The sequence below is a fragment of the Rhinolophus ferrumequinum genome, chromosome 13 (genome assembly GCF_004115265.2).
Source record: "Rhinolophus ferrumequinum isolate MPI-CBG mRhiFer1 chromosome 13, mRhiFer1_v1.p, whole genome shotgun sequence".
Lineage (NCBI taxonomy): Eukaryota > Metazoa > Chordata > Mammalia > Chiroptera > Rhinolophidae > Rhinolophus > Rhinolophus ferrumequinum.
Genome location: NC_046296.1, coordinates 35590319 through 35606195, shown reverse-complemented (window position 1 = coordinate 35606195; position 15877 = coordinate 35590319). Strand labels below are relative to the sequence as shown.

At 33.2% G+C, this 15877-nt stretch overlaps 1 protein-coding gene across 22 annotated transcripts in view; it reads right to left on the bottom strand.

Moving 5' to 3' along the window:
- NRXN1 (neurexin 1) overlaps positions 1–15877 on the bottom strand; it is a 1077731-nt gene that overhangs the window by 949013 nt on the left and 112841 nt on the right. For 10 of the 22 annotated variants that reach the window (XM_033124535.1, XM_033124534.1, XM_033124537.1 and 7 more), the window contains exons 3-5: positions 5862–5879; positions 2538–2567; positions 1763–1774 (exon numbers count right to left, since the gene is read on the bottom strand). The exons of 5 other annotated variants lie outside the window; for them this stretch is intronic. In XM_033124535.1, coding sequence (XP_032980426.1) covers positions 1763–1774; positions 2538–2567; positions 5862–5879 — 60 coding nt within the window. The remainder of the gene's footprint in view (positions 1–1762; positions 1775–2537; positions 2568–5861; positions 5880–15877) is intronic. 7 more of the 22 variants (XM_033124538.1, XM_033124539.1, XM_033124544.1 and 4 more) reach the window with 3 other exon arrangements.

Below are 15877 nucleotides of genomic sequence, written 5' to 3'. Positions count from 1 at the left end.
GTCCATCTTAAATCTTCTTTTCCCATTTAACATTAAAAGCATCATGGTCCCATTAACAGAAGAAGAACATAAAGGAAAAAACAAATTCCTATCCACTCTGTAGCTTTGTGCCGACTGAGGAATGAAAATTGAAGTAAAAATATGTTTGACACACATGCCAACAGAAAACATTTAAGACTGACATAGCAAAACTGAATAAAGTGCTAACATTAATTACACCAAAACAAATAGCAGCTAAGTATAAACAGTAAGTATTCCTTATGTAGGGTTAAACAGCTGTAAGATTAGAAAATCATTTTTAAGAGTTACTTTTTCACAACATAATGAATATATATGTGTGTGCATATTAAGAAAGTTTGTGTATACACATGCATTCACACAAATATATAAATGAGCATATACAAACACATATAGATATATTTGACTCAGCTAGTAAAATATAAACACAGTTCCCTCTGTGCCATTCTGAGTCTTACACTACAGAACATGGTGGGAAATGCCTACTTAAGAAAGAAAAGTAGGTGGCAATTTGGCCTCAAAATAAATAAATAAATAAAAACTTTAAAAAACATCCCAAATGATACATAAAATCTCTAAAAGAAGCAAAACATATTGTCATTTGTAAATTAAAAAAGGTTTGTATTATTGGAAATGGTTGACCAAAACATAAACTACAATAGTGTATATTCATTCTTTATTAGCTCAAAGTATCCAAAAACATTTGTTCCTAAAGCTCTATTTTACATTTTTATAACTTTGATATCATTTCTTCCTTATTACTCGGCTCATTTTCAGATGCTTTTGCAAGCAGAAAAGATTCCCTGCTGGATGACACAAACATAAAGGTGCAGAACTGTGAGTTTTGGACCCAAGTCACCGGATTAAGATTCAGAGCCTAAGAAAGATTCAGAGCACTCAAGGATAAGATACATTCCTGTGTTTAAAACAACCGGAAACAAAAACAAACAAAAAACTAGAGACCAAAGGGTACATTCAGGAATACATCATTTTAAATGTTGAGTTAAAAGGCTATGATACGTATTTATCACAGCTGCATATCACACACTTGAATGAAAACACCAAACAAAATGTGGATGGCTCTAAATCGTGAATTACACATGCTTTTAAATTTGGCACCAATGCTGGCAAAGAGTACACATGCCTGACTTACCCAGTGATGCAGGAAGGTATACCTGGTTGATAATGTGCTCAAAACAAAGTTAGTATGCACAAAAGAAAGAAAAGGCTTGTCTTGATCCTTTGCTTTTCTCTTTCACAACACTGCGCGTTTTGGGTTATCATGGAGTTAGTGCGCATATATATCTAGCAGATATGATGATGAGCCCACAGCAGTACCATTTCAATGCTGCACATGCTTAGACTTACAGCCTAAAGCAGAATGGCTGGGGGAGGTGTGCTCCAGAGCTGAATACTTGAGGATGACATATTTATGGTGACTACACTCATGTAACCACCATTAAATGCTACTGCAAAAACTGACACCAAAACCCATGGCTAGTTTTTAAATAGACTAATTATATAAGCAGCTGACATGGGAAAAAAAAAAAAGTCATTCTAAAAAGCAAGAAAACGTAAATATTTTGATGGATTTTTTTCTTAGCTTAAATTCATAAAATATTAACACACATACCTACCTCCCAGTGCCCATTACTAATGCCAAAAGGTCTAAATACATTTGCATAACTTAGACACGCTGTAATTAATACAGATGATATTAAGAAGAAATAAGATAATGTAATACCTTTACTTTTACCTATGGGTTTGATGAAATGGTTCCATGAAGAAAGGGTTTCCATACAAAGAGAATAAAGAGGAGAGAAACAACAATAAGAATTATGAATATATGTAAATGCACTATTCTTTAAAAATTAAACAAGACAAGAAAGTATAAATACGGGTTTGAAAACAAACGGAGATACAATCAGTACATGTTGAGAAATCTGCCCCTTTTTTTAGGCAATACATGCAAGGGAATTGGAAAGCCCATGCTCACTTTAAAAGTTTACACAAAAAGGAGATACACAATGACTACAGGTGAAAGAAGTATTGATTTTGTGGAACACTATACTCATCACTCTAGAAGCCAGAAGCCAAAGATGTCTGCATGTTCCCAAACTGCCATGCATGGGTGAAAAATGAACTCTTTTTAGTACAGTAGGTTAAACTGTGTATCCTCTTGTAGATATTAGTTTCTGCTTTTTCTTTATGATAACTTCCCTTAACTGCATATGCTGATAAATGTACGGAAACTTTCAATCACAAGTTTTTATGTCTCATTTATTTGAAGATCTTACAGCGCAAAGAATGCAAACTAAAAGTCAAAGGAGCAAACCAAAATCAAACGAACAAATAAAGGGGACAAAAACACATGAAAAAAACTATGAATAAAAGTTATGTATTTAATTTGCAGCCAGAAAATTCGCAAGCATTGGCTCATCCTTGGCAGTGATGGTTTGAAAGCAGCTACAAAACAAGAACACACTGAAAGCAGAGTGGAAAAGGAACAGAGCCCATACCTTGGTCGCCCATCATCAGGTGCGCCAGACCTTGAAGGGAAACAAGAGCACAGTCAGCAATAAACAAGGGAGCATGGGAAGGCAGGGTTGTCACGGGGACAAAAATGCTCAGTGACAGACATCTTGTTTCCTATGACACATAGGAGGCAAATCAAAAAGCATTCTTTCAACCCCTGGTCGGAATGCTTTGGGGCAGAGTTAGAGAACTGCAATTTAAACACTGGCATATGCTGCACTGTGTATTTCTTCTGTGTATCAGTTGGAACAATCAAGAGTGTAAGAGCATGACTTCAAATTCAACCAATCCCCTAAATGATGGCTAAATATTGTATCTGTCTTTCATGCCCTTTGATGAGACGGTTTTGAACAATGCCCCCAAAAGGTTTATCATTCTTTGCTGACAAAATTATATATTTAAAAACCCAAAGGAGTACCTGAAACATGGGCTGGGTCTGATCTTTTTCCCCTCATCAAAAAATGAGAAGGTTCATAATTAAATTAAAAAAAAACAAAAGTCCTAGTCACACTGTCACACTGAAATGATAATGCAGAATGTCTCTTTGACACATGTGGCAATTGACTAAGCTTGTTCAAAAAAAAAAAAAAATCATTCGACATGCAGTAGTAAAGTTAGAATTGACTACAGAATAATGTTTTTAAGAAACAATGAATCAGCTTTAAATAGCCTCAAGTAATTTTCCATGAAGAACATAATTATTTAGCATTTTATTTTAATTTTACTTAAATATTAAACAATTAGTTAATGTGAATATTATATATACACATATATAATGTGAATATTATATATGAAACATAATTTCATCATGGAAGTTTTCTAAAAAAATGATGAATTCCCTTTACTTAAATTATTTTTTTCTTGCTTGACAATTAACTTCAGGTCGAAGATCACTCCTTTTTAAAGAATACTGCTAACGTTCTTTTAAAAAGTTCTTTCACTATCCAAGTAGATACTTTTTACTGAAAGGCAAAATTCCTAGTCCATTATTCTAAATTCAGAAATAAAGCTACTTCTCAATCCATGTATAATTCAAGAATATGGGGAAATATTAGAGCAATATAGTATGCATACAATTTTAATAAAATTTATATTTCATTTCCCAGTGTTATTTCAAACATAGTTGAGACTTTACTTGAGCTACATAACATTACATATTACTCGCATCAGTATTGAAATAATCTCTATTATTTCCTTAAAATTTTAGGGGTATTTAAACATCGCTGTGGGACAGATACAATCACAAATTATCATGTAATTACAATATGAAAATCATTTAAAACAGTAGTTTAAGGCTTCTGTAATCTAGAATCTTGTATTTTCTAAGTAATTTTAACCAAAAAAAAAATCACACAGGCAGATTAAAAAGTTTATGATCTGTTTGTGATTCATGATATTTTATATGCTTAGGAATAGTAGCTCATCTGTTCAAGTTATAGAATTTTTCATTTAATTTCACCTTTAAAACTACTATACATATTTCCTAGTGACAATTCATAACTTTTGAAGACTACATCAGGGAATCATCTCTGATAAAAGATATAACTTTTATAAAATATATTAGATACCTCTAATGGTTTTTAATACCAACTTTGTAGGGATAAAAATTAATATATTTCAAGAGCATTTTACATTCCTCGTGCTAGATTACCTGCTTCTAAGGGAGCTTGAGTATGTTGCCAAAGTTAAGTTATAGATAGAAATGTTAAAATTATGAATGGATAAACTTGATTACAATAGTTTATGGGCCTATACTCTGAACATCTTGTCACAAATGTTCGCGGGATGAGTGTGTGTGAGAAGAGAGGCATTCATGCTTATTTAGGCTGGTTTTTAAGTTCCTTGGAATGCAACTGAATTTAAAGAGAAAACAACAAAAACATGGAACTTTACAGGATGATTAAGAAAATGCAAAAGAAGTTGAAAACACACTTTAAATAAAAAAAACTTTCAACCTCAGTTAACATGCACAATATAAATGAGACTGACTTTGAAAGATGTCTGACCTGCAGGGTAATATCTTTATCAAGTGCATACTCACATGCTATTGAAATTATAATATAGAAAAACAGAAGTCTTATATAGAGCCATCCCTTGGAAAAGTAATCACTGATGATATCTTTTGAACTTTTAATCTATTTTACTTAAATAATGGAACAGAAATATTCTGCAACTAAGCAACTATACTGCCCATAAATCACAAATAATATGCTAAAACTTGATACTGATCAACCTTATATTACTGTGAATTATTCTTTATCAACTGTTAGTAACTCCATTGGCTATTTATCTGCATCCTTTGATGGGAACTCTTTTTCTAAGAAATCTGTCATTCTGTAGAAATGTACATTGTATTTATAAAACAGCTTTATTTCAAAATATTGCAGCACAACAAAATATGCTGAATGCCTTCTTTTGACATATAGATATTAGTAAATTATTTATGCAATAACTGTTAATGCTGTAGTTGCATAAGTTGATAGAACATCAACTTTCCTTTCACAATTCTTTGGTCTGTCTAGTTCGTTTTGCATTTTTATCCTTAATAGATTTGACAGCATATTAACTAAAGCATTTAAGTTCTTTAAAGATAAGAATATTAAAATATGTTTAGTTTATTGGATTCAATGGGAAAAAAATGTATATCTTCCTCAAAATTCCTTGAGAGGTAATTTTAGAAAAACTTGAATAACTATTGTAATTTTATTTAACAGACACAGAATATTACATATATACTTACCAGCAATCATGTTGGAGTTCTGTATGTTTTCATTTCCACTGGCCACTGGCTTAGATTTTAATCTAAATGTATGTCTCTTACTTATAGTGACTATTTCATTCTGTGTTCATTTTATAAATCAAATCATTTAAAACTAAAACAATGGGCTTGAGATGATGTCATGCTAAATAATTCCAAAAGAAAAGACATCATTTTGATTAAGAAAAAAAATGGAGAAAAGATCATGCACTATGTTCTGAAACTGCAAATAAAGACCCCTCATTTAAAATAAAAGAAGCAGGATTGTATCATTTTCCATACAGAACACTGCAACAGGTACTCTAAGGTTCATATGGGATGCTGAAATCCATCAAGGGCTGGACTTAAGGTTAAAAGGAGTTTCAGATACTTGGGGCTGATGGGATTGAAAGTGTGTGTGCCCTATATGAAAAGTGATACACAATCCAGAGATCAACAAATATTTGCTCAGAAAGAAGTTCAACTTACCGTCTATATTTGAGATGTACTCTGTTAATACTAAGAAATAAAAGGCAAATGAGAGTTGGGAAAAAAAGTAAAAAGCACCCACCTTCCACATTGTTGTCTTCTGAAAGCAGATGACAAGGAGGGAGAGAAAAGGAAAAACATTCATTAAGTAGCATGCAGACTGGACCTTGCCTTTGCATGTCTTCCTCATGCAAGGCACCAAACACATCATGCAAGTGCTCCATCTTTACCATTCAAAGGGGAAAACAAAATCCCGGGAAGCATATTCCCTCCCATTGATAGCATTGAAAAAATGTGAGACTAAATTTCAGTCATACCGCTAGGTCATGAGCAAAGAGTTTTAAACAGTCTTTCACTGCCCTGTGTAAAGGAAACATCATCCTTATATGTTGCCTGGCATAGTTTTTCTAGGCAATTATTTTTAAGCTTTTTAAATTTTATTTTTTTATAATTCTAAACAATTCTAATTCTAAATTCTGATTCGGACTTGGATGACAGAAAGTCCACTGCAAATAGCCATGAAATCTCACATAAAGATACTCCAGTTCTACCCAATAAGTAATCCATTTACTATCATGGCCTTTAAGTATTCCTAATACTTCAATTTCTTTCCTTAAAGAAACAACATAAATTTACATAAATTTATGCAACTAAAATCTACAATATATTTGACTTATTTAGTATTCATATTGTATTGCAAATGATGGTAATTTATTTTAATTATTAAAATGCTAACTTTTAAAAATGTTATGTAGAAAAAAGTAATCACTGCAAGAGAAGTCCATTTGGGAGCTGTCCATTAGTCAAAGTTTATAAAAATGTATTCACTTTGTACTTCTGTTTAGGGTGTGACTATGAATGGAGTTAAAATAATGGCAATATTTGGTGAACTTTCCCTTATATTTCCATATATCTATACAATATTTACATATTTGCATCTATTTATTTAAATATATTCCCATGTGCATATATATATATATATATATATATATATATATATATATATACACAAGCATATTTTGCATGTATTTCCTATAATCAATGTAAGTGTATGGGATTAAACCTGTTAGTACCTAGTAGACAATTCAAGAACTATTTGGGACACAGGACTTGGCATCCAGGTAGGAAATGTAAGGGAAAACTGTTTGATGGGACTAGGGCAAGAGCAAGGTTTCAGTACGTAAGGAAATTTTTCCAAATTAAGTTCATCCATGTTGAAATTTCTAGTCTCATTCTTATATTTTATTTAATTTGCTGTACCTTTTTAAGTAGCATTTGATCACAAGTGTTTATAAAAAAAACAAAACAACAGCAAGTACAGAAACTTGAGAGAAAAAACAACTATAAATGCATCATTCCGTAAAGTTCAACAAATAACTGTTTTTAATGGTTAAAGTTACTAATGAATTAAAAATCATTAATTTTGCTTAAAATATATTTGCTGGAAACTTAAAAACCAACACAGGCACATTTACTGATGTGGTCTTAATATACAATAGAAAATAACTAGTGGCTATATGTGGACAATACCATCTCCACAAAAGATTTGCCAGAGTTGATTTTAAAATAAATAGAAAAAAAAAAGTGATCGAAATATTTGGTATGTGCTACCAAATTTACTATTTGGCTTTCGTTTCCAATCTACCAAATAAAGAATTAGACTGAATTTGTTACTTTTCAATGGCAACTAAGACATAACATGGACACAAATATTAAAGTTTGGTTTTACTTGTTTATATCGGAAATCATACAAAGATCTAGATTTTTTTAATAGTTAAGATACACTGTGGTTTTATATTAGTTGTCCTTTGAAATTCTATTCCCCATTTAATATGATTATTTTTTTAAAAAATTATTTAATATGTGAAGTAAAAAAGCAAAATCAGGGAAATTAAAGAAGAGTCCAGTGCCAAGAAAGTCTATCAATTGTTATAGCACTATTTAATTTCCGTAAGCAAAAGACTGGCAAATATGGTTGTGAGCAGCGCGATCCCAGAAAGGGGATTGGTAAAAATACTGCATGAAGTCTAATAGGTAAAGAAAAATGAAAAACAAACCAACAAACTAAAACAGGCCCAGGTTTGACATCAGTTTTATAAATGTGCTAAGTAGGACATTAGGAAAGGAAGTTGTGCTAATAAAATCAAGGTCATAGATTTGCTCCCCAGAATGGAAGTTCTCATTTCACTCTTAACTAAGGCACAGGGCCACAGCTGGTGCTACTGATCTCACCTGGCCTCCCAGCATTTTCCTGCATTCTTTTTCATAAAGAGAGTCAGGCTGACTAATGAGACTCTTTGTATGCAAATCCAAGTCATACCCAATGTGTAAATAAATCTTGACTTGACCAAGTTCAGATAAATGGTCTGTCTCAGAAGATTTAGATTAAAAAAAAAATCAAAGTACTAGAGTAGAAGGATGAGTGATATATTAACCCCTATTTAAAGAGAGGGACAGAGGGAGGGAGGGCGGGGGGAGGAGGACGTAAACTGGCTTGGAATAGACTTCCCTTGAGATTCCATACATTTTTCAGATTCTATCAATCATAGGATAAATAATCTACTTGCTTCATTCTGTTCTATCCCTTTGGTATCCATTTGTTGTTTTTAGTTAAAACCTGTTAACCTAAAGATGATCCTGTAATATTTCAGAATTTGGGTGTAGTTCTAAATGGTGGTAGTTCTTGTATTTACAATAATTCTCTAGGTATTCTTCCTTTTTCCTTTCTACTTGGCTTTTGGATTAAACAAAGAATATCCAGTTTAAAACGAACAGTTTTGTTTTGTTTTGTTTTTTCTCATCACATCCACTTTTGCTTTCTCTGTAGATTCTTACACAATCAAATACTACGTAATTTGGTTTTCAGCAGCAACAGAGAGGTGCTGAAATTGGCATGGCACAGTGTAAAGGTAAAGGAGTATATTTTACGTTAGGGTAATGTAGAAAGCAGTCCATCCAGCGTTACCTGCAGACATGGCCAACTTAGGGGGGAAATATTGGTTTTCAGAAAACCCTGGCTTCTTAATTCTGCTTAATTCCTGTTGTGTGCATGAAGTGAGTCTCTTAATAGTCAACTTGACTATAATGATCGTGCCACCTATAAAGATCACACTGTTTTCTCTTTTGATTGTAAAAATAATGAATACCAAATCATGAAAAAGATACCTTCAACTTTATTTTTCTTTCACATAAGACATGCTTCCCTCACAAAGATGGGAATCAGGCACCAGGACACCAGTCATGTTATAAATGCTGGTGGTGTGTGCTGACATGAAGAGAGTGCTGCTGACTGTTAAACTGTACGCCTTTAAATTACTTCAAAACAGCGTCTCCACAAAAATTTTTCCTCTGGCTCCCAGCCTAAAAGAATGCAAGTACTTAATTTAAGTTTAGCAATATGAAAGGGTTCATCTAAATGTATAAGCAGTAGTCAATTTATATACCATATCTTACGTTAAAAAATTGGCCAAAAGACATTTGTCACCACTTGCACTTTCCTTCTCTTTGGTTTCCTTCCTTCTCTGCTAATTGCCTGTGACTGGCCCCCTTCATTTTCTTTGGCTCTCCCTCTCCTCCATCAAAACTGTCACTACAGCAGGCTTCTTCCCACCCAGATGCATGCCTTCCAAGGGGAGTACATTGTAGAAAAATGGTGGCAGTCCTAACCAACAGAAGGAGGAATGCAAAAGAAGTTTCTACTCACTTCTTACATACAATGAGCTTGCTAGCTTCTATCCTCGCCTTTCTAGCTCCTCACATTAGTTTTCAACATATTACTCCTGAATTGGGAGATTAAATGCCAGCATAGCAGGGTCTGGTTCCCATGGTGGCGTAGGATGGAGCTTCGCTTTATTTTATTTTTCTTTTGGTGTTCATAGTGAAAGCCTTTAGAAAAATCTCAAGAGTCTAGGAATGTTTCAAGGACGGGGAAATGGAGGAAATCATTGAGACTGTGGATTTGTGCAGCAGTCAGCTGGATAAAGAGAAATGCCAGCCAGGACCAAGAGGAGGTTCCACAGAAAATGAAGCATAAAGGTCCACTATAGAGGCTTAAGGCAGGAAATAAAAAGCCTGGCCAGGAACCTGGCTACTTTCAAAATGATTTTCAACAGGTGGCCTGTGAGACGATTGAAATCCATCTAAAGGATACTCCCACCCAGCCTACTAAAACCCTGTCCTAGGGCATGCGGACAGCCAAATAGAGTAGTTTCCCCACCCCCCCTTCTCTCTTCATTGTTCAGGAAGAAAGGAATGGTATCTCTAAATCCACGCGCAGCAGCACAGATATTTGTGACATCACAGTTGGAACTACAAAAACATTTCCCTAGGGACATCATGGGCAATGCCGAAATATACTTTCTGTACAATACGATGAGTCAAGTGTATTATGGAATTAATGAGTTCTTTGTGAAGTGGTTTGAGAAGTTTACTTTGTCTTACAGGATTGTCTCCATGGGAAAATACGATACCGTGTTTCCCCGAAAATAAGACGTATCCGAATGATCGGCTCTAATGCATCTTTTGGAGCAAAAATTAATATAAGACCCAGTATTATTATATTATATTATATTGCATTATATCACATATTATATTATATTATATTATATTATATTATATTATATTATATTATATTATATTATATTATATTATATTATATTACATTACATTACATTACATTATATTATATTATATTATATTATATTATATTATAATTATATAAGACCTGGTCTTATATTATTGTAAAATAAAACCAGGTCTTATATTAACTTCTGCTCCAAAAGTCACATTAGAGCTGATCCTCCAGTTATGTCTTATTTTCGAGGAAACAAGGTGCTTCACCTTATTTATTCAAAGAATTTTTGGAATAGTACTTTCATAATTTCGAGACTGTCTGTTTTCCTGCTTCACACAGGTGGCAATTTTGTTACAGAGAAGTCTGGTATTCAATTTAAAATGCTCCATCTTGTTAATGGAGGAATGAAAGGAAGGAGGGAGGGAGAGAAGGAAGGAAAGAAGGCTGATTATATGGCAGATTCTTATGGTGTTTAAGCTATGCAATGAATCTGATGGAATTTAATAAGATATTAGTCAACATATTAAAATATACATTAAATGGCTTACAAACTATATTGTATACAATTTCAGATTTTCTTTTCACGAGGAACTATTACAAGGATTTTTCCTTTGCTTTCAGAGTCTCAATTCTTCCCTACATCTAAACTTTGAGAATTAGCATTTATCTATCCATTTCAATAGCTGGACTAAGGGAAGGAATGCAGTGTTGTAAAAATGGTTCAATCACTGCTACGCAACTCTCCAAAGAAAGCTGGTTTGGTTGAGTAGTGCTTCCTTTCTAAGAGTTTGAAGTCATTATATTTTAGAAAGTAGAGCGGGAAAGCTCTTGGATCGAAGTTCCGAAAATAAATTTAAATGCACCCCTGCCTACCTACCCAACCTATCACCCCTTCTAATGGTTATGTGGATGGGCCAGTACTCAGATGTGACTTTCCTTATGAACAAATGAATGAGAGACATCTTTTGGCCTATGTGGAACCAGCAGAGAATACTCCACAATGTGCCCTGGGATCTGCAAAGTCAAAGTCAAATAGTGTTAATTTCTTTCATATATATATATATATATATATATATATATATATATATATATATATATATATACCAATACTCTTCTTCCCTGTAGTATTATGATAAATTACTAAATTTCAAGGGGGGAAAAAGCTTCGAAAATCTTTGCCCTACTTGAACAGCAAAAAGCAGGTTCAGGTTAGTAAATGTGTTTACGTATGGGCATTCTAAGCCCTAGAAATAAAAGGGAGCATTAGTCCACAAATTTCTTGCTGTCTTTAAAATGTAAAGGAAAGCGTTCATTTCATTTATAGTGCATTAAATTTCGTTTCCCTTTTAAAATAGCTGAAACAAAAAGATGCCTGTATTCCAAGTTAACATGAATTTGCTACATATAGTGTAGTGGCTTTCATTTTAGTTGCCAAATGCAAATCTCATGAAAATATTATTTCTATTATTTTTACATATATGTTGTATGGTGAATTTCCTGGGAACTGAGCAGCAAGTTCTAATCTTTTAAAATGAGAATCAACAAACAAGTTGAAAGGAGTACTAAATATATTGTCTAAACTCCTATTTTCTCTTTAAAATACAAAGTTTTATGTTACAGGTTAAGAACAAAATAGTTTGTTCATAGGTACAACCAATTTTATATCTTTGACGATTTTGTATATGTAGATAGTTAGGTTAATGTGTAGTACTTAATTAGGCCTGTGGGAATGCAAACCCAGGCTGAAGAGGGAGTCATGAGCATGAATAATATATCCTTTATCTTTTGATTTACTGATCCATAAAACCAAACCACCGCAAATACAGACTTTTAATGGAGGCTTATAATTCCCATCTTCTCTTTTCCTGAAACGGTCATTCCCTGTTTAAGAAAACATGCTAAAAGAGAGAAATTTCTCTTTTGGACTCTTGGAAAGCATACTGAAATATTAACTCTATCATTCAAAGCAGCTCACTTTTTTGGGGGAAAAAAAGAATGATATGAATATGATATACCAAATTATTTCTTGATATTTGTGTAAACTGCTTTCTGATTACTGTAAAGTATGCATTCTTTTTCCCACAAAAACTTCAAAGCTGAAGATTTAATATTCAAAATAATCTCATCAACTTATAATTCACTATATATTGCTTTAAACTTTGTGTCCACACAATGGTACTGTAAACCACTTCAATCCATAAGCTCCATCATAAACATCAATACAAGCATGTATGTTATCTTTTTGACACACGCGTGTACACATACCCATTTAGTACTTACTGTTATAACAAATTGTTATAAATTGTTTTCCTCATTAAAAATCATTTCCCTTTACAAAAGTTAACATGGGTAGACTAAGAAAACTATTTACAATAAATACCTTGATAATATCAATAGTAATATAACTGCCGTTGACCCTTGAACAACACAGGTTTAAGCTACACGGGTCCACTTATATGTAATTTATTTTTCAGTAAATACTGTAAATGTATTTTCTATTCCTTATGGTTTTCTTAATAGCATTTTTCCCTCTAGCTTACCTTACTGCAGGAATACAGTATGTAATCTATATATAATGCAAAATATGTGTTAATTGACAATGTATGTTACCAGTAAGGCTTCATTTCACGTCAACAGTAGGCTATTAGTTTAGTTTTGGGGAGTTAACTTATACACGGATTTTGATTGCATAGTGGTTGGCACCTCTAACTCCCACATTCTTTCAGAGTACACTGAAAATATATTTATCTACTCATAATAAGTATTAATTATAAACATCTCTCTTTATCTTTTCCTCTCTTATTTAATTTTATGTTTGGCTATATTAGAAAAGAAGTTTTTTCTAAATGCACTATCTAATATATTAGCCATCAAGAACATATCACTAATTACATTTGTGGGGACAGAGCCAGGAGTGCAATTTCCAGGCTCTCAGCCTCACATAGAAAGGTGCTAGCTCAGGTAGTAAATGGCCATCAACTGTGACTGGATGGCTATCAGCTGTGGCTAGTAGGCCGTCAGCCGTAACCAGTGAGCCACTGGCCACTAATATAACTGCCGTGGCTTCGCTAGCAGAAAAATGGGGGCTAGCAAGAAGATCGTGGCTGAGCTAGCAAGCGCAGATTGCAGTTAGCAGGGCGGGTTCCAGTTAGCAAGTGGAGTCGAGGAGAGTGGAGGAGAGTCAGTTGGCAGAAAAGCGGATAGCGGGTCGCACGCCGTGTGAATCCAGCCTCCAGTGAAACTATAGTGGTGTGACTCCCCTACCTATGGCTCTGTGGGTGTCCCTTTTTGGCCTCGCCATATCCTGTGTTCTTATGTGGGGAGCAGGACCAGAGACCCTGCCTGTCACCCCGCATGACACATTTCAATTAAAATTAATTACAATTAAATAAAATTAAAAATTTGGTTCATCCGTTGTACTAGCCAAATCTCACATTCTCAGTAGCCACCTGTGGCGAGTGGTTACCAGATCGGACATCACGAATTATGAACTTCTCCATCACTACAGAAAGTACTGTTGGGCAGGTTAAGAGTTTTAAACAAGTCACCACTTCTCTGGCAATATCTTTTAATAAAAAGTGTTCATACAATGTATATGTCCCTTGTTACTTTCATTCATAAAAGGAAATAATTGAAATTCGTTTTTTTTTGTTTTTTTTAAACCTAAGTTTAGATTAGCTATGGTTACTGCATTTGTTCACTGTGGATAACTGTGTGATACTTCAATTCTAGCTTTAAAATAAAACAAAAGTAGGGAATAACCCTGATAAAATTTTTGCTGTCTTCATGTTTAAATTACGTTTTTGAATAAGTCAAACTGTGGACAATTATTACTCTTTTTATCGTATGTCCTTTCCTTTAAACCTCACAGATAATGAGAAAATGCTAAACATGTTTTGATTTTTAAGTAAATTAGTCAAGCAATGTAATATCTTCTTAATCTTGATTTCTACCTACTTTTCTTGGTATTCTCCATTAAGTCATTTCATATTATTTTTCGTAATCTGTATGTCTATGACAATTTCTACATAATAGTTTAATAACAAGAGCAGTTTTTAAATTAGTGGAAAGTACCCTGTATCCTACAATCACAAACAATAAATTATCTTACATTATAAGTCAAAGACTCCCTTTTCTATAAAAATAGGCCTTTTATTGATTAATACACTATAGGAAAATAAACCAAATGGGCAAATAAAAGGATCAAAATTCAGCAGTGAGGATTTTTTTTTTTAATGTCACTGCTTTATTTGAATAAAAGATGAATGGATTTGTAGATCTGGATATTCCAAGTACATTTTGTTTAAATGTGTTATTTTTCGGTTTTTGAATTAAGCAGGCTGTTTTTTAAATTCTGGTCTACAGATTACATAAATGATCAGTGAAAACCTCTGTGTCTGCAGGTAGTGCAGCCAATAGGAAGAAATCAGCAATCACGAATATTTACTGAACACCACAGAATGCTGCACCACACTGAGATGGAGAGCACAAAAGAAAAAGACCCTGTCAAATCAGAAGAAAGGCCCTTGTAGTGATTTGTAAAAACAAGAGAACTGTTGAATCTGATAATCTACAAGATTTCAGGTTGTTTATATCAACTCACGAAAAACTTTTTTCCTCTGGAATATTCTGATTTGATTTTTCCTTTATTAATGCAACTTTTAAATACTAATGATCCATTATGGATGCCTGCCTCATAAGGAGTATTGAAAACGTGCAGATATTTAAGTTGGTAAATCCACTTTAGACTATAGAAAGTGTTGCTACCTGAATGCTTGTACAATATACTGCCCTATCCACTAGCCACCGGTCTTTCCTCTGAGTAGGCTATATTGCCAAACCTGCTTTGAACCCCATTTCAAGTATTTATTCAATATCCTTGAAGTGTTTCATCATTAGCAAGTAAAAGTGTGGAAACTAGAAAATATTAGGACAGAAATCGATATATATTTTTGTCTTTATGTTTATGGAGCACTTAATTTGTGCCATTCTATATATGTAGTGTCTTTCACATTCTGATTTAAAGAATAAAGCATCAATGTATACCAAACACAAAAAAAAATAATAATTGAAAAAAATAAAAGGATAAAAATTTCTGCAAGCACTTAAAAAATACCAGAGACAAGGAAGTATAAAGGGATAAAAGGAGCAGCTCAAACGTGCAGTTAATGTAGTTGGTGTAGTTAATACAACAAAAGCTCAAGATCCTATTAAAAGGCTAAATAATCGATAACAAATGAACCATTGTATAGGCAAATAAAAACTATTACTAGGACAAATGAAAAATAACCCTGAATATGAAAGCATTAATTGTGAAATAGTAAAAACAAAAAGTGGCAAAAACATCTAGGAGATAAAATGATGGACTAAAAACTTTCATGTAATGAATGAATAAGACGTACAATAAAAATTTAAAGTAGATCTGCTAAGTCTATTCTCAGTATTTAAAGAATATAGGGCAGCTCCTAAAATGTAACATTATTCATTTATTATAGAAAATTACCCTTTTTCACAATTGGTTAGTG